General features: G+C 33.1%; 1 protein-coding gene across 1 annotated transcript; it reads left to right on the top strand.

The window, feature by feature from the left end:
* The first annotated feature begins 1,677 nt into the window (after nucleotides 1–1,677).
* On the top strand, nucleotides 1,678–19,144 carry LOC139692471 (laminin subunit alpha-like). The gene is made up of 11 exons (XM_071590686.1): nucleotides 1,678–1,861; nucleotides 2,099–2,233; nucleotides 5,175–5,339; nucleotides 5,746–5,904; nucleotides 8,808–9,064; nucleotides 9,809–10,087; nucleotides 12,484–12,702; nucleotides 15,451–15,622; nucleotides 16,050–16,180; nucleotides 16,259–16,411; nucleotides 18,953–19,144. Exons 1-11 carry the CDS (start codon nucleotides 1,678–1,680, stop codon nucleotides 19,142–19,144), a joined length of 2,046 nt encoding a protein of 681 aa, XP_071446787.1.
* Nucleotides 19,145–23,653: the final 4,509 nt, after the last annotated feature.

The following is a 23,653-nucleotide window of genomic DNA, read 5'->3' as shown; positions in this document are numbered from 1 at the left end:
TTTTACCCACACCATGTATGTTCAATTCTCTCTTTTAATATGAATATATCGAGCTTCTAAAAACCTTACAGTCTCAGAGCATGATTTGAGATGGAGTATACTTTGCTTGGTATGCTAATGATGAAATTTATTTCTTTGTTTTTTTTAACAGGATGTAATTGTGATGAAAAACTCCACAAACCAGATTACTGTATGGATGGTTCAGGTCAATGTGAGTGTAAGCCACAGTATTCTCCTCCAAAATGTGACACCTGTGCCAAAGGATTTTATGGCTATCCAGCCTGCCATCAGTGTAAATGTGACCCTAAACGCATTAAAACAAGTGCATGTGATGACAAAACTGGACATTGCCAGTGCAAACCAAACTTCAGTGGAAAAATGTGTGAAAGCTGTGCTGATGGCTACTATAACTTTCCTTACTGCCACTGTAAGTGCTTATACACTAAAGAAAATGTTACATCACTTTATTTTCTACGCTAATCAGTTTTATCTTTTACAAGGGAATAGTATTTCTAAAGTATCTACATCAATTAGTGTACTTTTTATTGGCTTGAGTTCTTATTTTTTTTTTAAATTATCAAATTCACTCTGATATCCTCTGAAAGAATCCACTGAAACCAAAAAAACCATTTAATCAGTTCCTGTTTTGTCTGTAAATTTATTTTGTGTGCTTTATAGCATTATCATAATTTGGGATTGATGAGGAGGCACCTAAACAGTGTTCATACTAATAAGTGCTGTATATGGATGCTGTGTTTACATAAATTATTATTAATTTTGATATTGTTCAACTTCACATGTATTTTAATCTAAAGTATATACATACTGGGGAAAGTAATAGCTTTACTTACTTGCTTGATAATAAACTCTAATTTTCAGCTTGCAAATGTAATGAGAAAGGATCTGAGTCAAATGTGTGCAATAAAGTCACTAGGCAGTGCAGATGCAAGACCCACTATGGAGGAGCAAAATGTGATAAATGTAGAGATGGGCATTTTGATTTTCCTAAGTGCACACGTAAGTATATCTTATGCCTAAAAGTTTTGTAACTCTGTTCTTTTAAGGAAAATAAAATTTGGAATTAGAACGAATAAACTAAAGGCTAAATAAGCCATTGAGATGAGAGAGGGATAGAGACGAGATTGTATGCCTGCCTTTTTACATTCCATGACTTTGGATATAATTAAATAAATAATCTAAAGGAGAAATGCATATACTTTTTAAGTACACACTTTGATAGTTGATAATAAACATTCCTTGCCAGGGAAGCATTATGTTTCACAGAGAAACACGACAATGATTAATAGGTCCTTTTCATTTCAGTCCATTTATCATTTATAAAAGTGGTAATGGTTCCACTCTAAAGCCATTTCGGTATTCATTCTCTACACTTTTTTATTTCATACCATATTGGCTAGTGATTTTCAGTCCTGTCAGTTTTCTTGACTTGAGTGGAGTTAACATTTGAAATTTGCAACACATGAAGACAAACCCCTAAAATTAATTTGAATTCTTAATTGCATTCTAATCATATATCTTACTTGCTGTAAAATCTTCTAATCTTTTTTTCAAACAATCTGTACCATAGGATGTAGTTGTGATCTAGAAGGAACCCATTCAGATATTTGCAACAAGAAAACTGGAGTGTGTCTGTGCCGAGAAGGTTATAAAGGTAAAATGTGTGACCAGTGCAAAGCAGGAAGATATGGTTATCCAAATTGTGTTATGTGTAACTGCTCCATACAAGGCTCTTCTTCTGTCGAATGTGACTCTTATGGAAATTGCTCATGCAATCCAAACTATTTCGGCAGTAAATGTGATCAGTGCAACCATGGTTATTATAATTATCCAAGCTGTATTGGTAAGTAGCATTCAGGTCATTAAATCAAATCTTTATAAAGATGCTTATGTTTTAAAAATGTTATCACTTTCATCTTAAGTATAGAAATCTTCCGTTTTACATTTGAATTGGGGAGAATCTATCAGGAAAATTTTTATTTTCAATCTAGAGCAATATATATTGCCTTTAAATAGTTATTGTCTTTATAATTTTATACATTTCTTTCCCCATAATGCAGTGAATTATACTTATTTCCAGAATGTAAATGTAATTCCATGGGATCAACTGGGATGTCTTGTGATGGAAATGGAAAATGCTCATGTAAACCAGATTTTGATGGAATGCAATGCAACAAATGCAAACTGGGATATTATGGATTCCCCAATTGCACAGGTATTGAATTAACTTAAAATTTAACTTTTCTTGAGTTTAATTTCAATTTTTTTTAAATTTTTTGTTTGATAAACTAAGAAATGGAAAGCTTAAATGTAATTCAATCAGTGGTTTAGCCTTTGTCGCACCCAAAGGCAAATGTAGACTTAAAATGGAAATGATTTGAAAGTTGATAGTTAATATGAAATTAACTGCGTCAACTTGCATGCAGTTGTTGAATTAGTCAAATCTGCATACAGATTTCCTTAACTTGCTAATAACTTCTTTGTAGCCATTAATGTCACAGAAATGTTAGATATACTGAAATGGGAGAGTTTGAAAAATAGAAGAAAAAGGAGTAGGTTAGGCGCGATGTATAGAATTGTTAAAATGGACGAAGCGTGGGAAGATTTATGGCAAGGGATAGAAAAGCCTAACTTTAAGGAAAAAAACGACCATAGCTTCAAAATAAAATAAGGACTCAAAAAACAAATAAGAAAAAATACTCTTTTTTAAATAGAACTATAATTGATTGGAACCAGCTGCCTAGAGGTTTGTTTGAGCCCTTTCCATCCAATTTTAGAAGTTTTAAGTGGAAATGTAAAGCAGCCACTGGGTAATAAACTTCATTGTAGTTATGAAAATATTGTTTGTATGTGATGTGGACGGCATTTTGTATGTGATGTGGAAGTGTCATTATGTAAAAATATTTTGTCTCTTATCTCTTTTCATGTGTTCGTATGTAATTTTCGTTGTAAGAGTTATCTTTGACCTAACTTGACCGTTGCCACCACGAAATTTGCCTGATTTCAACATAATTGTGTAAATAAAATAAATAAAAATAAATTAACTTCATATGAAGAAATGGAGTTATTCTAGCTTTAAATATCTTCCTCTTGTGAAAAATTATCCTCAGTATTTTGGCTGCATTTTTGCATAGCAGTATGGTGGATTAAATGTTTTGCTGCTATATCCCAGGGATCCAGGTGTTTCTTTAGAGCGGGGATGGTGGACCTTTTGGTGATTGAGTGCCAACGTTTATTTACATAATAAGAGTATACTCACTACTGGCATGCCAACACATTAAATGATCACAGTGGATTGCCTGTAGCACCCTCCCAGCTTTGAGTGCCACTTTGGGCACGCATCCCATAGGTTCAACTTTAGGTGGCTTTAGAGTTTGCCACATGATTTTCAGTTTGTCATACTTATTAGGAAATGCTAGATAGGTTGTATTGAAGTGATTATACTGAATTTTCATTTGGTAAAATCAAGGGATATAGTGCATTTGTTTCTTTTACAGCTCTTTACTACATCTCCATTTAAATTGGAACCAGAAATTTCTAACTATCCTGCCTTGTTTCCTAAGCTCCATAGGTTTCTGAGAATAAGCGTCCCTTATATTATAGGAGGAGAGAAAAATATAAATGCTGGAAATATGGCATGTCATAAAGAAAATATATTGCACAGAGATAATATGTTGCATATCTATTCTCAAAGTAGAAGTGAGGGAGAATAATGCATGGAGCTATGAAGCGCTGGGTCAGAAGTGGGGGGAAGAAAGCTAACGGGTATTTAGATGAGGGGGACAAGGGAATACAATTTTGAGACAGGGAAAGGGATGGGGGAATCTAGAGTAGAGACCTCAGCTAAAAGACATCTCTAGTGAGGGCAATCTTTTATGACATACCTGGTGATGATTTCTGCATCCAATAATTATTATTTGGTAGGTAGTCTACTTTTTAAGGTAAGTTTTGGATGGGCACCATTTTATTTCTAAGTCTTGCCTGAGACACAGCCTGATGCCCTGTGCTACAATAAACCCTTCTTCCATTTCTCATACTTCCTACCTCCCTTCGTCCAGTCCAACATGTCTATTCTTTTCCTTTATCTACTTCACTTGCTTTTCTCCCCTCTAACACAGCCTTCAGTATTCCATTGTTGATCGAAATTCTCTTCATCGGTTTTTCCTATCCACCTCCTGTGGATTCCTCCCAATAACCCTTCTTCCTCTTCCATTATGCCCAACACTTCTTCATCTGTTTTGCATTTGCTGATGGGCATTTCAAACTTTCCTCAAAAGTGGAAGTTTCACTTAATCACACTTATGTGTGTGCTTCTGAATTGTATAAGAATTCTCTCCATTAGAGGCTCCATTTGTACGCACTAAATGCTGAATAAATTTCTGAAACCAAAATTAAAATTATTTTAAAACTTTCTTTCCTTATTAATCGTTTTCTGATATAAAACACTGGAAGCATCTAGCCTACTCTTAATTTCCAAATGCAGCTAATTAAATCATCACCCAAAGTAGGAAAACATTTAGCATTTATCATGAAATGCTTGCTTTTAACTGTAAAGTAATTGTATCATGCATTATGAACTTTCCTCCACCCTTTTAAAAACAAGTCATGGCTAAAATATATGTAAGGTTTTGAACTGAAGTGGATAGGATGTTTAACTTTATGGATCTACTATCAGAGCTCAACAGACTTCATTTTCTCACAGGGACTCACTTTCATCTTTGCAGACTTCCGCCATATATTTCATTTGACTTGACTGGATGATTGTACTTGCAATACATGTTGCGGATTCCATGTTTGTGTCACCATACCACTCATCGCTCAATTATACTTCACAATACAGTGAAAAGTACAGTGGATTATGGAAGTAAACACCATCCTGCAATGAATGATATAAGTTTCATGACCCCAGGATGAGTGCGGGATGGGATCTCGGATATCTTCAATGGACATACACACCAATAGACAATTCAATTATAATAATACATATATATTTGTTTAGACTATGGGGCACTCCTTTGATATCTACATGCATCAATGCTAATGCCACCTGGGGCAATGCTTACTCTAAAATAGCAATTGCGATCATTATATTGGGAATTGATGAAATTTCCTTAATATTTTTAATCAAAGTATTTTTTAACAATTTTTTCCTACAGCCTGCAATTGTGATCCAAAAGGAGTGACTAAAGGCAGTATTGGATGTGAGCTGCAACCAAATGGAGAACTTTGTCCATGCAAAAAGAATGTTAAAGGTAGATTGTGTGATGAGTGCAAAGAACACCATTGGAATCTAACAGCGTCAAATCCTGAAGGATGTGAAGGTAACCTATTACAGGATTATGAATATTTTTAGTCTTTCTTAGGCTGTTTGATAAATTCATAAGATTAAATCATGAGTCAATTCAATCAGTGGTTTTATGTTAAAATGTTCAGTAATATCAATTCTGCTAGGAGCATTAATTTATTTCATTGTTAATTTGTAAGCACGGAATATTCTCTAACTTCCCTAGTCTCTGAAAATTAGGAAAAATATGGACTTTTACTCATAAAATGTCTAAATAAATCTGTATATTAGGAATGGCTTCATCATTATCAACATTCCTATTTGAAGTTTAATAAACTGTTTAATAAACAAGATGCTATGCTACCCTAGTGTACCCTAGAGATTCTTGACTTTATCTAATTTATGGACCATTTGTATGAAGTGTGTTTAATTTATGTTTTTAGATTGTAACTGCTACAAATCTGGAGTGGTGGGACACACAGGAAAATGTGATCCCCATACTGGGAAGTGTCCATGCAAGTATTTAGTCAAATCTCATAAGTGTCAGAAGTGCCGAGATGGAACATTCAATTTAAGAGCTGATAACCTCCTTGGATGCTCAGGTAATTCATTCTAATCAGGGTAAACATATTTTTTATCTCTTAAGAAACAATTCAAATATTTTTAAATGGAAACTTGAGTAATAAAAAGGAATAATGTATATAAGGCTGAACATTTTTGTATGGATAACGCACGCGTTATTGATGGGAAAATATGGTATAACTTATTTCTCAAGCGAGGTAAAGTGAGTGACAAAATTGACTATTTTACATGCTACATTTTTAAGCACCAAAAATATTTAATGTGCTACAAAATGGCTTAATATTCTCTCCTCCAAATGGTAGAAAATGTAGTACTTTAAAAGTGAGAATGTATTTCTGACAACTCCTTTTACTCTATTCATTCAGTAAGTTATGCTTTAAAACCTGTAGCAATGTGACAAAATCATTTTCACCAAATTACTCCACAACACCGCCACTGCCAACCATTTTCTCTAATTCTTGGAGAATCCTCTCTACTCTTTTCATCAACCTCCAGCTGTAATGGCTGAGCAAAACTCTACGGCTAACTTTATAAGCATATCATGTGCTATTTCATTAGTGGTGAATGATACTTTTTTTATCACTGCAGTAAAATAAAAATGTGGAATTACAATGTAGGCTTGCAAAACATAACCCTGTGTACTGCATTTAGCTTATTTCCTTGAAATTGCCATAAAAAAGAGGGTGCGCATCTAATACATTTTAAGGTTCCTCCGTTGTCTCACCCTTCTCCTAAAGTCATCTGGGGTGATGTCATTTTTCCTCCTCCTCTTCTCTTGGAATATGGATCAAGTGAATATGACTCCTAGTTCAAGGCCATCAACCACTTACTTTCACTCTCTCGCATCCCCCTTCTCCTAACAATGAGTCACACTTGCTTATACTCTTGCCCCTATGTCTTTCAAAGAATAATTTTCTTATTTGTGTGGCACAAGGTTTGAAATAAGGTGTCTTGACAGTATGTATTGTGTGATGAATAATGGTATTTTAAAATTGTTTAATGGTACACACCCATTTATATACCTAGAGCAGAAAAGAACAAACACTGAGTCCAAAAACCTTTATGCTAAACCCTAATTCCGTCAGGAAGAGTGATCACACAAATAGATAAGATAGAGCATCAATAAAAAAGCTTATCAAAATAAAATTGATATATTCAGTGATAAAATCAATTTTTTATGTTCATACATATATCTTATACATGTTATCATGTTATTGATGATGAGAAAAAATTTTGATTATGGTTGGGACTGTGGCCATTGTTTCTGTGTTCACTATATATCGACGTCATTATTTGATTGACCATTATGATATTACATATTATGCCATTGACAATCAGACAATATTTTCTAAATTTAACACTAGTTATCACGAATGTTCTTATAAAGGTTTACTTTCATCAAAACGTATAGTTTCTGACAATACTCTAGTATTTCAGTTGTATGTTATTTTGATACTTCATAGCCATGAACATTTTATGTGGGTGATTGTTGACGTAAACTATTAACAATTGTGAGCTCAATAATTATCTGGATTAAATAAATATGGAAGTCATGTGCAAATATTTCTTGGGATACTCATGTAAAAGCCCTCCAACACAAGCTCAGTTCAACTTGCTACTTATTAAGACACCTGTATGAAACTACAAGTAAAACTGTACTACTCAATTTGTACTATGGGGAAATTTACTCAAATATAACCTACAGTATAATATTATGGGGATCAGCTGCTATTTCTCAAACCATCTTTAAAATGCAAAAGAAAGCTATTAGAATCATCGCCAGGAAACCTTACAATGCTCCATCAAGGCCTATTTTCCATGAATTAAATATGCTACCACTCCCATGCATCTACATTATGTTTTTAATTCTATATATAAAAAATAACATCGGCAACTATTCTCTTAACTCTGCCTATCATCATCATTACACCAGAGGCAGGAATGACTTCCATTATGGGAATATAAGAACTAAAGCATTGAAATTAGGACCCAATGAAATGGGCATCAGATTATTTAACAAACTACCCAAAAGTATCAAGGATACACAGGGAACTGCCGTATTCAGGCATAAACTAAAAAGATATCTACAACGCAATATGTTTTACTCGGTTGATGAATATCTCAACAATATTCCCGACCAGTAAGTTCATACTTTTAGTTTCTAGCAATGGTAATGGTCTGATTCATGTTTGTGATCAATGATTTTTCTGAATTTGATATTGTATGTGCATGTTACAGCCGATGTTCATGGGTTTGTACCAAACACTTATGTAACTATGAGCATCTATTCTTTTATGTATCTTAACTGAGCCTGTGTCTTTGCTCCTCATTGACGTGCCTTATATCATGTACATACTTCACCCACCTGTTATTTTTGTATTGTGATCTCTGGGCAAATAAAAAGTAATAATAATAATAATAATAGTAATTTTTAGGTGAGAAGTCTTCCTGATAGGGAGTATACTTAAAATTCAATCTATAATGATCTATATACTCCAATAAAAATGTCTTCTCCCATATTACAATGAGCATTTTGAATTCTTTTTCTATCTGGACCTTATTTCATACCAGTTCATCTGATTTTTTAATAATTATAATAATGTATTTTGTTTTATTATACACATATTAATTGGCTTACCTGGAAAATACTAGATATGTATTTTTTAAATAAAAATTGTAAAATAATGATTTTTAAATTTCAACTGCAGAATGCCTTATTTTGCTATTGTGAAACTGATTGGTTTGTATTGTAGTTAGATTTAATTTCTAATCTTCTTGAGCAACCCTTTTGATGCAGCTCATATTAGCAGAATTTGTATTGTTTTTGCATGTTTGTATTCTTCCACTGTATAACTATTCTTAGATATTGATCTGAATACATGGTGCTAGCTGTAGCCTAAAGATTTTACTGACTAATTTACAGATTGTGAATGCAATGTTGGAGGCTCAGTTAACAGAAGTTGTGATGATACCACTGGACAATGCCATTGCAAACCAAATGTGGAAGGTCAAAGATGTTCCAATGCCGTTGATGGTTATTATTTTCCAACGTTCCACCAGTTTAAATTTGAAGCAGAAGAAGGGAGAGCTTCCAATGATGATGCCATTCAGTATAGTTTTAACAAAACTGAATTTCCTGGCTACTCATGGAAAGGTTATGTAGCATTTTCAGATCTTCAGGTAGGATAGAGTCATTGTAATTTTTGCTACTCTGACGTTCATATTCTAAGTCATCCCTCCAAACTCCACTCCTGATACCAAGGTTGTTAACATCTCAGAAAATCAATGAGCTCTTGAACCTGCCTTTTTGCCCATTTATCTATCCTTTATTGAGCTATAAAAAAGAGTTAATTACAGGATCAAATGTGCTGATGTTGCCAAGCATATACAGGTCACTTTTGGAAAGCAAAACCAAATGAGGAATAGTAGCAATGATATATGTCGAATATCTATGCATTGGTCATATTGAACAAATGAATGAAAACAGTTTGAAAAGCAAACAGATTAAGATTATTCAGCTTGCTAATATTCTCATTGTGGAATACTGATGGAATTAGTAAATCTTTGAGCTCTATTTTTATGCAAATGAACATCTCCTTGCATATTTCAAATGACTATCAAAAATATTTAGCTGATTGGCTATAAATAGGATATCGGCCAATATAATTTCTGGCTAGATGCTTGACAAGTATTTTACACCTGTGAGTGTCTCAGGAAAATTCTGTATTATTTCAGAGTTCCAAGTGCTTCTTGGCTATTCATATGATCAGGTCAGAGCTAATAATAAAACAAATGTCATCTGGAGCAAAGATGGACTCAGCTTTTGGAGTTTCTAATAGCCCTCTGACTTGTGACACCAGATTATTGATTGATCATGTTAACCTTTGAGTATTCCAATATATTATCTTTTCCTGATTTTTCCAGAATCAACTTACAATTCATCTGGAGATAGATAAGCAAAATATGTACCAGGTGATTTTTCATTGCTTAAACATTGAAGAAAATCCAATCAAGGTAACTGTGACTTTGACACCAGAGGGAGCTACGAGTGGATCCAAGAAGACAAGTCAAGTGATGATTCAACCCAGCAAGAAGCCATTATTTATTACAGTAATGGGCTCTTTCAGGAACTTAACTTCTCCTATATTATGGGCTACAGGAAAATGGTCTATAAGTGTCAGAACTGATTCTCACTTATTCCTGGTAAGATAAATCAATTAGTAAAAATTATTCCATAATCACCTTTCAACTTCCTAGAACTGAATATATCATTTGGTAGCATGCCCATAAATAAAAATAAGAATTTTAATATACTGTGAATTGCAGAAGAAATCTGCATAACTTCTGGAGGGAATTTATGGGGAAGGTTATTGTGAACATTTTTTCCTAAAATGATCATATATTCTCAGAACTACTCATACCAATTTCACTCGAATTTTAGGGGCTACTTACAAGATCTAAGTGACGCTTATTTTCATGCACCATTCAATAACTTGCATCCCTTAACTGGTATTTAATTAAAGTTAAAGTGTGTTTCCAACTTTACCAATACTTTGCTAAGGTTTGTGTCTATTGTCATTCAAGTACTTCAGTTGTTCTTTCACTTTTCAGTTAAAAGTGCAAATGAATGATTTTCTAGGTAATGATCAAGTATATCCTCAGTTTAGGGAATTATCAGGAGATAGAGTGAAATGTACAATTTTATAAAAAGTGCTGTAATTGAGGATGGACTGAAATTATTGGATATATTAGAGGTAGGAATTTCTGATAGAATATACTAAAGTGTAAACCATTATGAAACCATAGAGTATTCTCTTTTTATAGAATATTTTTATTTAATAAACCAAATTACATGTTTTATGCCTCATATAATATAGTGTTTCCATTGGACTCATGAGTTCTTGCATATACATGTATATGTAGCATATATTTCTTTTAGAGTGGAGACCATTTATAAAAAAAATGTCTTTGTCATTTAAATTTAATTCTTTTTAATTCTAGAAATAGTAGCCTTTTTCCCATAGATCAGGAATTAATTTACCTGAGATTATATGCCAATGTGCAGTCATTATCTTTATCAGAAGCCAGCTCAATGTCTCACACTGCTCGGGTGCATGTGGTGGATGGTATGTGGAAGAAATGGTAAAAGAGGCTTGGGATGAACTGGAGATTAGAATGAAAGTTGGTGGGGAATTCATAAAATCAGTTAGGTTTGAGGATGATAAAGCTTTAGTTAGCCAGTAAGCCAAGAGGTCAAAGTCATTGCTAAGTGTATTGGAAAATCATTGGAAGAGGTATGGATTGAGAGTTGGTGTAAGCAAAATGAAGGTTATGAGATTTTTTGAGAAAGAGAAAGGCTAAATTAAATATTTAAAAAGGAGGTACTTGACCAGACCAGGTGGGATATTTTATGTATCTTGGAAGTGTGTTGGATGAAAATGGACAAGTCACATGGTATATACATGTAGTGTCTCGTGCCAGGTTGTGCCTTCTTAGGTGAGACTTAAAAATGTAGCAGTAGTTGGTCTGTCTTTATCCAAAATTTAATTGAAACTGTGGACTAGCATTGTAAATAAATTATGCTGATAGATGCCATTTTATATGTGGAAGAAATTTTGCCCAAGTGCATTAAAATACAGCGATAGTCATTTTACACAGTGAAAACATTCTCAGGAAAAAACCTTAACATTCAAAAAACTATATGAAACTGCTCAGTCTTCCTGAATGAATTAAACTAGCTCAAAAAAGTTTGGTTGATTTATCCTCATTCAGTGATTGAATTTAGTTATGTGCTCCATACACATTCCATTCAGTGATGATTCCCTAAGAAAAGGATGGCATGTTCAAAAAATTGTTGGCCCAAAACCATGTTCCTAGTTTACAGCTATGAAAAATGAGTGTTTTTTTCCAATCTTTGGCTATTTTGTTGATGGAAGGGTAAAATTAATTTTATTTGTTGTGGGCTGACCAGACAATTGCCCTCCACTCCTGTGGTTTCAAACGATTTTGCCATTAAAAAATGGTTGGACTTACTGTGTTGCATCACTGTGAACCTCCTGAATGGCTTACTTGGTCTTCAGAGCTAAAAATTGGCTTTAGAGCGCAAGTGAATTGCCATTTATATTTTTCTTTGACATCCATTTCATGACATTGACGCAGAGTCACAACAAGCTGTCTTAAAAGGACTTCACCAATACCAATTTGAATCCTTGTCACCAATTAATTCTACTGTGTAGTTCAGTCAGTTTTGGTAGATAACTTTGGTATGAGAGCTCTAAAAAATTTGATCTCAGAACTTTGAATTAAAATAGGTTTTTTGTGTAAGTATTTAAGGCAAAGTTTTAATTTTTTTAATTTACCAATATTTCATTATTAATAGTATTCAAGTATTTTACTTTTTGGGTTTTCCAATTCCATTTTTTATGGCTAAATGTATATGTATATAGAAAATAGTAAAATAATATTTTTATAAAAAAAAATATTTTGTGCTCTTAAGCTCTGTGCTCCTGAGATATGTTTATTCATTGTATTTTTGATTATTTGGTGCCATAATGTCATTATCAAAGTATTTGTATTGCATTTACCTGGGATTCTTGCAGGATTATGTTGTCATTATACCAATGGACTATTATGAAGCAACAGCTCTGACTCACATTGTGAATAATCCATGTGCAATACAAGAGTATAAAAAGGGGGAGTTTAAGATTTGTAGACACTTCTGTTATCCAAAAGTTTCACATTTTAAAATGGCTCTAGGAAAATCTGAGTCATATGCCAGGAGTATGCTACCTTTGGGAGATTGTTCGGATGATGAGAAGGTAATACTTTTTAATTCTCTAATTTTTACTTGTCGATATAATCAAATTTTTTCTATTTTTTGGTGTCCAATTTCAATTTCATGCTGAAATTTCTGTATACCTTGTATGTTTGAACAAATTAAGCACAAGTTAAATTTGATATATTTTATGGCATTATCATGTTTCTCTCATTTTAAGTACAGGTGCATGCAACTTTTAAACAAATACCGCCACTCCTGACACTTGGTGGATGTTACATTCAGAAGTTGATAGCTGATAGCTTTTTAAATTTGAAAATAAAAGCATTATACTGCTGGTGTGATTCCCTTTTGATTAAAAAATAACAATCCCCAAGTTCTAACACAAGTCTCTTTTCATTTGAGAAATCATATTAGGAAATTTTAAATTACTCCAATGTTTGAAGTCTTAAATGTCTCATAAAAAAGATTATTATTTTTTTTTATTTGATAGGAAATAGGGAACCGTATATTTAGAGTTGTCTTGAATTCAAGGGAGTACAATAGGTTGGTTAATTGTATGGTTCATTTTGCTGCTGAACAATTAGACAACATCCTGAAACATTGCTGCAGCATATTAAAATTTTTGCCATTTTAAGCATGGTATCACATTTCACTAGGTATGAATGAGGGGATTGAATTAGTGAGATGGCTTTTTGACTTTGCTGCAGAAGACCTTAGCTAATCTGGACCCAGATAATTCAGACTACCACAATCTAGACTGAGCCTGACTATGTTCTACTAGTGGTTTATTAAGGGATCACAAGAATCAGCATTGCATTTTTCCATGATTAATCATTGGTTGGAAATAATCATAATCTTTCAGCCAATATTTCTGCTGTGGATTTAAAATTATGAATAAACTATTGCTACCTGAAACAATTCATATGCCCATCTAAACACTGCATATTTTGCAAATGAAGGGAATGAAATAGATGGCTAATCCTTTCCGAGCAATTTCATGACTCTTAATTTACCTAGGCAAGAAAAACTAGGCTAGAAAAACTAACATAACTTTTGACAATAGTACCAAAGAAGAGTGGTTGTAAAAGAAAGCATATAACTTTGAAAGTTAAACAATGTGAAGTTTCTTGAGAAATTGGATGTGGAAATTTCTATTGGGAGTTAGGTATTGCTTGAAAGAGTATCCAAACGGTAAAAGAAGAATGGATTTTTCTATATACTCTTAGGTGTGCTTTGAATTTCCACAAAATGAAGCTGCAGGTTTGGAATATTATATTATTAGAGACAAGAAGGAGGGAATTGATGGCAGGGATATTGAGTAAGGTTGTTAAGAAAAGACTTGTTAAAACTTTGATATAGAGCATAGTTATGTACCGCATGGAAATATGGTCACTGAAGCAGAATGGTAGAAGTAGATTGGAGGCTTTTGAAATGTGGGTGTGGAGAAGGATGGAAAAGGTGAAATGGACCAAAAGGAAAACAAATGAGAAACTATTAGGTATGGTGGGCAAGAAGAGGGGAGTTTTGGGAGACATCCTAAGGAGGCAGGAAAAATGGATGAAGGGCATATCAATCAGCAGTGTGATGTTGAAGACTAATAGAGGGGAGAATGTTAGGCAAATGAGGGAAGGACAGAAACAGGATAGGGATATTGGATTGAATGTAGGGAGGAAGGAAGTACTCAGAGATGAAGAGGGACCCGATATAGAGTAGGTTGCTGGATTGTGTTTTGTTAGGAGTCACAAAATATTTATTTGGTAGTTGTGTCCATACAAAACCTACCTTAACCAGTAGATCACTTTAAAAAAATTATCAGAGAAAGAAGGCCAGCCATGACTATGAGTATAAATGATCATGTGGAGTAGAAATTCATGGCACTGACATAAAAAATTACAAATAAAAATCTGGCCTAATACTCGTATGTGAAGAACTGCTAGAAGTAATGGTTACCTGTGGTGATTAAGAAGGAAACATAATATTTACAATAGAGGTGCATCACAAATGATGATAGTAATACTGTTAAATCATTAACGGCACATATGCATGCACCGATGACTGAATATGATTTACAGTAGTTTCAAATCTATAATACTGGAGAAATGAACCTGTTCTGAAAAGTTTGGATAGAAAATATCCTAGCTTCATGAAGTAAATTCAAGGGTCCTAGATGAAAAATTGGTAAAGAAAGATGTTTATTCCTCCGTGCACTAATGAGGAAGACAAATTTGCACTTCTCCTCAAGTTTATTGGTAAGGTACTACAAACTTCGATTTACAGAACCATTTTCAGGTACAAGATCTTTATATAATTATATCTACTGTATTTGATTACTTGGAAAGACAGAAGAAAGAGGTATCCCATCTCTTACTTGAGTGTATTTCAGGAAATCTATTGATTCCAAAAGCATCCATTTGATGGAATTGGGATGATGACCGTAATGAAATAAGCTCCTAGGTAATTGAATTGCATTATGTCTGGGCTAATGCCAAGTTTGCTCAAGTTAACAGCAGTTTAAAAGCTTTCATCCTTTCCCCAATGTATTCAGATCACCAAAACACGTCTACTTTTTCTATAGATTCCTTAGTACCTAAATGCCTCCTACAATTGAGGACTTCCTATTATATCACATTAAGCAATATGCAGGAAAAAATTCAGATAGAGATATGAATGAGTTAGTGGCAGTAGAAATTACAAATCTTGTAATTTATGGCAAAATTCAATCGCCCAAGGCTGACTTTTTTCCAATGTATATTTTTTACTAATTCTTAAATGAAAAATCTCTCCACAGATTTTGGAGACAGTTAAATTCAACTTTTCTCTGGCGGAGTCACAAAATCATGATATGAAATTAAAGTTGGAGCTTTCTAAGCACGGAGAATATGTGCTGGTTCTTATTTATCACACTCCAGGAAATAACAGTTCAGCATTTGACATGAGTATTGAGACTTCTTCTAGCAAAGGTAAAAGAAAATTATTTTAGTCAATCAAAAATTAAATCTCATTTTGATATGGTATGAATCAATACTGTGGGCCCTTGCTTCATAATGGTTTCACTGTATGATGAATTACCCTGCAATGTACTATTTCTTGAAGCTTTCAGTTCAATTAACAATCACATTAAATCGCACATTCCACTTTTAATTTACCATCTTAATGGATTTAATGTGCTCCATTTTTTTAAATTAATTAAAATAAATTATTAATTGATTTCCACATATTTTTGTTGATGGGTGGAAAGAAAAGTAAGGCAATTTCCACAAAAGGACTCCATGGAAAATTACATGTATAAAAAAATGAATGAAGTAAATGTACAGTGAATCTTAAGTTCGAAATAATTATCACTAATTCATACTAAATCATGACTTAAATATTTTATTTGGTTTTTAGGAAAACATTTTGGCAAGACTACTCTCCACCCTTGCAATTATTCATCTCCCTGTCGGCAAGTTATTCAAGATGAAAGTGAAAAAATCAAAATATTCAATTTCTCCAAGAAGGATATTAATGTATTGCTCACTGTAAGTATACTTTTGACGTTTTAAAAATAGATACTTTAAAAATCCAAATTAAAAATGGTATTTCTGGTTCAATTTCAGTGGAAGGGCAAAGGATTTCTTGAAATTATATCAATTGTTGCCCTATCACACAATAAATGGTCTCTTGGTTACATCGAGCCAAAGCCTGCTTGTGTTAAAGCTAATGGAAAATGTCTACCAGCAACTGTGAATAATATTCCCCATTCAAAGAAGGTGAGTCAATACCGATTTATGCATGTGCATAACATATTTTTTGTAATAATAAAATTTGTAACATACATCTGTGTTCATTCGATAAGTATATGAATTGCCAGGAGCTATTGTGACCATGTATAATGTGAAACATTAACTAGGATAGTAATTGCTTTACAGAATTATTTACCAATAATACAATGCATAACACTCTGACCTTTAAATACCATGTTCATTGGCTTATAGCCCAAGATGTTTTTGCCAAAATCACAGGAAGAAAATTGGGGTGGAAGCTATACTCAATCCAGTTGAGAGTCACTCAGTGGCTGCCATTGACACTAGCATTGAAACAGTAGTACATATTCAATTTTCTGCGGCAAAGTATGACTTAAGGATTTAGTGTTGAATAATTTCAATAAAATCATATTATGCCATTGCAATAAAAAATTCTGATGACAAAGTAAAGCTATGCAACAGGAAGCACATTGTCAGCCAGAGCAGCTGTTGATCTTAGGAGATTGCATTACCAGTGGCTTCAGTGCTCCATAATGTGGTGGAGAAATTCTGGGTGACTAATGAAGGAAAATGAACTATATGAAATAGTGATTTTGCTTATGTAGGGATAGTCTCAGATAAGATTCTTGCCATAAGCATGGTGCCCATACTGGACAAGCATACTGATTAACTCATGGATTTTGACAAAACAATAGCAGATGGTTACTAGTAAATCAAGTTCTTAAAGATGGTATAAGAAGTTATGACATTGATGTCAAAGTATTAAAGTACCTGCTGCCTTGCACATGATAAAGTACTTAAATCATGACTCTGCCAAAGAATTTGAAGAGTGTCGGAAATGCATGTGATATTGATACGCTAACCTCCCTCTTCTCAACAGTTTATTGGAATCATGCTTCCCATTCATATGTTTCAAATCAAGAAAATACAACGATATTGAACAAAAAATCACTGAATTGGTGCATGAAAAATGAGAGTTTGCTATTGATGGTTCTTGTATTTAGATATGACATGGTACCAAAAGTTGCAGAGGAAATGGTCGGGGGAAAATATGCATTAAAATCTAATGATGTGTGGTTGCAAAGAAAAGACATGACTTCAGTCTGCAATGCTGCATAACTCTTGCGAAGTTTCTGCTTGTGTACTGTAATGAGAGTCCAAAATCAGTCGACATAAATTGTTCATTTGTTAGGAAGACCAAAGTATATTATTGAAAAATGCTGATCAAATGTGTTTTTGGACATGCTCAGTTCAGTCACAATTGAGAAGAGGTTTTATGTTGGTGCTGGGGACACACAGCAGTCAATAAAAAATACTGTGTGATGTGCATGCTGGAATTCACAACAGATGGTATTAATTTACCCCCATATATCATTTCATAAGGCAAGCAATGCCTAAGGACATATTTCCTTTAGGTGGCGATTAAGAGTTCAGGTGAAAGGTAGGGCGACCAAAAAGATAACTAAAAGATTCAGTAAAAGTAGTGCAGCATTGGAGACTAGTAACTTTCATCAGCATTTCATCAATGCTAGTATTATATTCTTTTAAGGATCATATAATAGTAATTGTCAAAATAAATTTGGAGGGTGGACTCTGACTTGATCATTATCATCCCCGGAGAATAATGGAGAGTAAACTTCATCATCTTGAAGTATATGCTAATGAACCTTTTAAAAATGGAATTAAGGAACTGTGGAGCGAGAAGATGCAAGAAAGAGGAAAGGAGTAATTTTGCAATGGGAAAATTGAGAGACTGACCAACATTGCAGGAGTTAAGAGGTTCTTGAAAACTGGAATAAAATTCAAGAAAAAGAGATAACAAAAAGGTTTCAGAAATATTTCGTGTTGATTTGTTTGGATGGGACTTACAATGGTGCAAGTGTGGATGAAATAAGTGGATGGAAGTGGCAAGGACTGGCAAATGAGTAGTAAAGGTTAAACACATATCAGTGGAACTAGCATGTAATAGTTAAATTGATGTTCCTGAAAAAATTGGGTCTCGGGAAAAGGAAAATTAATCAATTTATTTTGTCCAAGGATTTCTGGTAGAAATATAGGACTCATCAAAAATAATTATATAGCCACAAATGATAGTTGCATTTATTCATCGACAGAGTAGAACATATGCTTTAACAGATATTAGCAAAGTTTCTTTTTAATTGTGGCATTTTATTGTGATTCCTCACATCATCAGGTAACTCATTAAAAAATAAGGCAAGTGAAAATGAGGAGAGTGGTCATTATTTTGATAATTAACTATTAATCCCTAAAGTGTATGTGAAATCCAATTACAATTATAACTACGCAAGTATTGCAAAATATGAAAAAGACTATGTTTACTTCATAATGAACTTGTACTTCATATGATATTTTCTACTATTCAAAATGAGATGTTTTAGAGCACCACTTTGTTTGGGGATCACACTCTGGATTTCTAAAAATATTTCCAAATCCACCATTATTAGGGAAAGCTGTAGTCAAACAAATATGACAACATTCCTGTATGTTCAGGTAATATGGTATTAAATTGGAATTGTTTCTTTATAGATTCATCTTGCATCAGTTTTAATGCAGAAAAAAACCAGAACACTTCCGTATGGTCTCACAGATAGTAAATCACCATTGATTCATTTGGATATTAAAGATGAAATAATCAACCTGAAAGGAAATTCTTCACCTCCAGGAAAATATGCCTTTGTTCTGCACTACTACCAGCCAGATTACCCAGGTAAATTATGATAGATATGTACATTTGTTAATTGCATTGCTAACTACATTGGGTATATTAACTATTACATATGGGAATACATGGTAATATTAATAGATATTGGGAATATTAACTGTACCTTGTGTATAACTGTGCAATAAGTGACTTAGGCTAAGAAAAACAAGAGTGACTTTCCAATGAATATTACATACATAGTTATTACTACATTATTGTATGCATGCACAGATATTACTGTCACTATACCAGAAAATCTTAACTGCCTGTTACCACTTTATGTGAGGTTATGACCATTGATATTTTGAGGCAGGTGAAATTTTATTGCCATGTATTTCAGTGTTTTTAGAACTAAAATTCATCATCCTTGTTGGCTCATTGTGTTTATTTACATTTCAAAACTTTAATTGCATAGCTACACTGTTCTTTTACTGAATGTTCATCTGTTCTCCCTGAATATATGCCTACTGTTATTTATCCTTAACATTTTTTTATAACCCTTAAGAATGGATGAATATCCTGAGAGATTCAGTCATTCATTTCAGTTTGTCAATGAATGAAATAATAAATGATACAGAATTATTATATGTATCTGGTGCTTCAGGTTTAAGATATTATTTCATCTTAGCTATGTATCTCATTGGGAAATGATTTCTGCTAATGCATGTTGTGTTTTTACTGGATATAGTTGACATAATTTTCTGAATATGAACTTACCTTGAAGGTTTTGATATGAAGATTTCGGTGGATAGTGGCAAAACCTATGAAGCCAAAGTTCATGCTGTCCATTGTCCATCTCATTCCGGGTGTTACTCAGCTGTAGAAAAAATGGATGGAGGCAAATATTTTGCACTGAATGACAAATTTCTTTTTACACTAAAGGTAATCTTTTTATTTATTAATTTGCATATTTAGAGTTTTATTACAGATGAAATATGACTTAATTATGTCTCTTGGCTTACACACTGGTTAAATATTATTCAACAAAATATTCCTCCCTTTCATGCACGGTAAAACTTCAATTTTATTTTTGGAGGAACCAGTGAAAAATATGTAAAATTGAATCAAGGTGGAATATATTTTAAAAGTCTATTTTTGTTTTGTGAATGGAATATCTCACAGGATCATTTTAAATTAATTATCATAAGTAATTTTGCTGATACAGTCAGGCAAATTCAATGTTAGCAACAAAGCACCGAAATGAGCTTTCTGGTTTTGTTCAAATGTGTATTGAATGATGTCATAATTCTGATATCTTTGGGATTGCCTAACTACACAGTAACACTGAGAATGAATGCTCGCACCGTAGAAATGGATTGCATGAAATTATTCTTTTTAATGGTGAAGAATTTCCTTTCCTGAAGCAATTTCTTCATTTTCTAAATAAGTGTGAACTTTCAAAAGTATCTTTTCTCTGGTATTTACTTAGTCCTCATCTTTATGAAAAGATTTCCTATTCATGCTCTCTTCATTCCTAAATTTCTCTATGGAATGTCATTAGGCATTAAACTTTCTGGGTGATACCGCGAATGTTGGTAATTTATTCTGTGATTATTTCTTACTTGAATTAAAATAATTAAGATGTAATAATTTACCTGCTTATTTATTTCTAATTTGACTAATAATATTAATTTAAATATATTTAATTATTAAATAATGATAATTAAAGATAACTTAAGCCTCTTAGTTAGGATTTATTACCAGGGGCAAGAAAATTACGCACCAGTACCTAATTTAAAAATCCTAAAACCCCAGGGATTTTTTGACTCCCACTTTAAGTATTCATACCTGGGACAACTCATAGTCAATATATCAGTCCAAGGTAATGACTCTATGGAAAATGGAAAGTGAAATGTTAATTTGAAATGTATATATGCCAATATAAAAACAAACATAAGCATGGATTCTGTCATCATGCATCTTGTTCCCATTATTTGTTTAAACTTACAATGCAACAATTTCAGAGTGTAAATATCATCGGCCTTGATAGGGATTAGTTTAGATATTCAAGATTTTATCCATGATTAAATAAAATTCCATTTATCCATAGAAACAACACCATGCCACAGTATGGTTGGAACACTTAATAATTGTTCCTGAAAAGAGATATGAAGAGAGTGTTCAACCACATAATGAAGAAACAGGCCTGTCTAATTTATTTATTACCCACTGCGCAGAAGAAGGACTCTACATATCAAATAACACCAATGGTGATTTTTTTTATTATTTAAAAGTTCACTCAAATTGGCCACAGCATGATTGGTACTAAATGAAACTGCCTCATGTTAAATAATTATAATTATTTGGAATAAGAAAACTGACTTTGATTTTGCAACTTTGAATTCAACTGATTATCATTAATTAAATTAGTACATGCTTTTGCTGAGATTGCTCTATTGTTTACAGTTCATCATGAGAAAAATTGCAGCTAAAACCAGTTGTCATCTACTAGATTAACTCTATTCATAATGATAACAGCACCTAATACTTTTAAGGCAGTTTCATTGGGACAGAATTTTATGCAAGGTGTTGGAATAGTGTTAGTAAATAATTTTGAAGTTTTTAATATTTTTTTATCTAAGTCATGTGTTCTAATTTGTTATGGAATTATGAAAATGCTACAATTAAATCAGTCACATTTTTTTAATAACCAGGTAAACAATTCATAGTGTTCCACAGTCATTTAAAGTAAAGGTTGCAGTAATTGGGTAGGTAAAGATTCTACATGTTTCAAATATGGATTTCCATCAAATTTTCGGATACATTTAAATTTTTATCAGTCAATATATCATAATATCATTTATTCACCAGCACACCATGTTTAAAAGTATGATGTTTAAAAGATAAAATCATTTAATACATTATTCCATTTTCATTAAGTGTTTTAAAAAAAGGTTCTTGTATATAAGAAATATTACAAACATTGGAATGCTCTATTTTAATTTCTGTGACATCACCTTAACATGCGTAATGACAAATCAATATTTGTTCGTATGTCATACCCACAGCAATCAACTCTTAGGTTGGTTTGGTTGGTGAGGGTAGGCTAATACTAAGACAATAGTGTATGAAATTCAGGGTAAGAGGGCCAGTTCTCTTCCCCATACCACCTGTGGATTCTCAGATAAAAAAAAGCCTGGTACCCAAAAAAATTAAACAGTAATACTTAAATAGATTAATTTCAGTAAATATAACATTTACTGCATTGTTGGGTAACCTCTATCTTTGTATATATTATCCTGTTTTTGAGTAAAAAGTATTCAACTAGATTAGTAGGTATTTAAATACAATTCCACAGGACCTATTGGGTAATTGTAGAGCAATCATTATTGATTGTGCTAAAATATTTTCATTCATCATAGTAATTATACCTTATTCATTTTTATGGCAATGTAAGGAATAGTGTAACTCATTGTTTAATTTATGTTTTTTTTAGAATTCTGCCGAGATTCACTATTCTCTATAACTACTAAATATAATGATGGACCACTGCCTTGCAAGTGCAATCTAGAAGGTTCTGAGAATTCCCATTGTGAAAAATTTGGTGGACAATGCTTGTGCAAAGCCAATGTGATTGGTAGGACTTGTGAGCAGTGCAGAACTGGATTCTTTGGCTTCCCAGATTGTAAACCTTGTGGCTGTCCTCCTGGATTATTATGCGATCCCAAAAATGGTAATTACATCATATCCAAAGCAGGGTCATTTGTACTACATACTAATTACCATACCCATGCAAGCTCATTTCAAAGTTTTTTTTTTTTTTAGATTTTCTACCTTTTATGGCTGCCCTTTAGGCTTTATAAAAGTGTGCATAGCTTCTTCTAAGTTCAACAGATTCAGGCTTGAGGTCGTGGAAGTTCATCATAATGAAATAAGGACAATTTGCACTTTTGTGCAAACTGTGGAAAAGTGCAAATTGTCCTTATTTCATTATAGCTTCTTCTGCCCATTGTATAATATCACATTTTCGGTCAAACACACAGGCTCCTGCATTTGTCCCCCTCATACAACTGGAGAAAATTGTGAGAAGTGCACAAATTTATCATATGGACATGAACCCTTAAAAGGCTGCAAAAAATGTGATTGTAATGAGTTAGGAGTTGAAGGAAATCAGCTGCAATGTGACATCCTCAGTGGTGAATGCAAGTAAGTCTAGCTGTAATATTTTTTATTGCATTTTTCCTTGATGAAAATTAACCCCCTCAATTCTGGCCAGATGTCAAGAAAATATTGAAGGAAGGACCTGTAACCACTGCTCACCAGGATTCTCATCATTTCCTAAATGCACACAATGTGGCTGTAGTGTGGCAGGGACAATGCCTCAAATATGTGATAAGGTAAAGAATTTTTATTCAATAAAAACTATAGTATTTCTTATACTTATAAATATATCCATGTGATTCACACACATTAATCTTGATTAAAGATTAAAAAGGGAGTTTATTTAAACAAGACTATGTACCCTCATCATTTGCTCTCAATACTGCCAGTGGGATTCAAGAAGGGTATATTTTTGCTATTTTCTC

The sequence above is a fragment of the Hetaerina americana genome, unplaced genomic scaffold (genome assembly GCF_022747635.1).
Source record: "Hetaerina americana unplaced genomic scaffold, ioHetAmer1.1.p SCAF_4, whole genome shotgun sequence".
Classification (NCBI taxonomy): Eukaryota; Metazoa; Arthropoda; class Insecta; order Odonata; family Calopterygidae; genus Hetaerina; species Hetaerina americana.
This window is presented reverse-complemented; position numbering and strand designations above follow the sequence as displayed.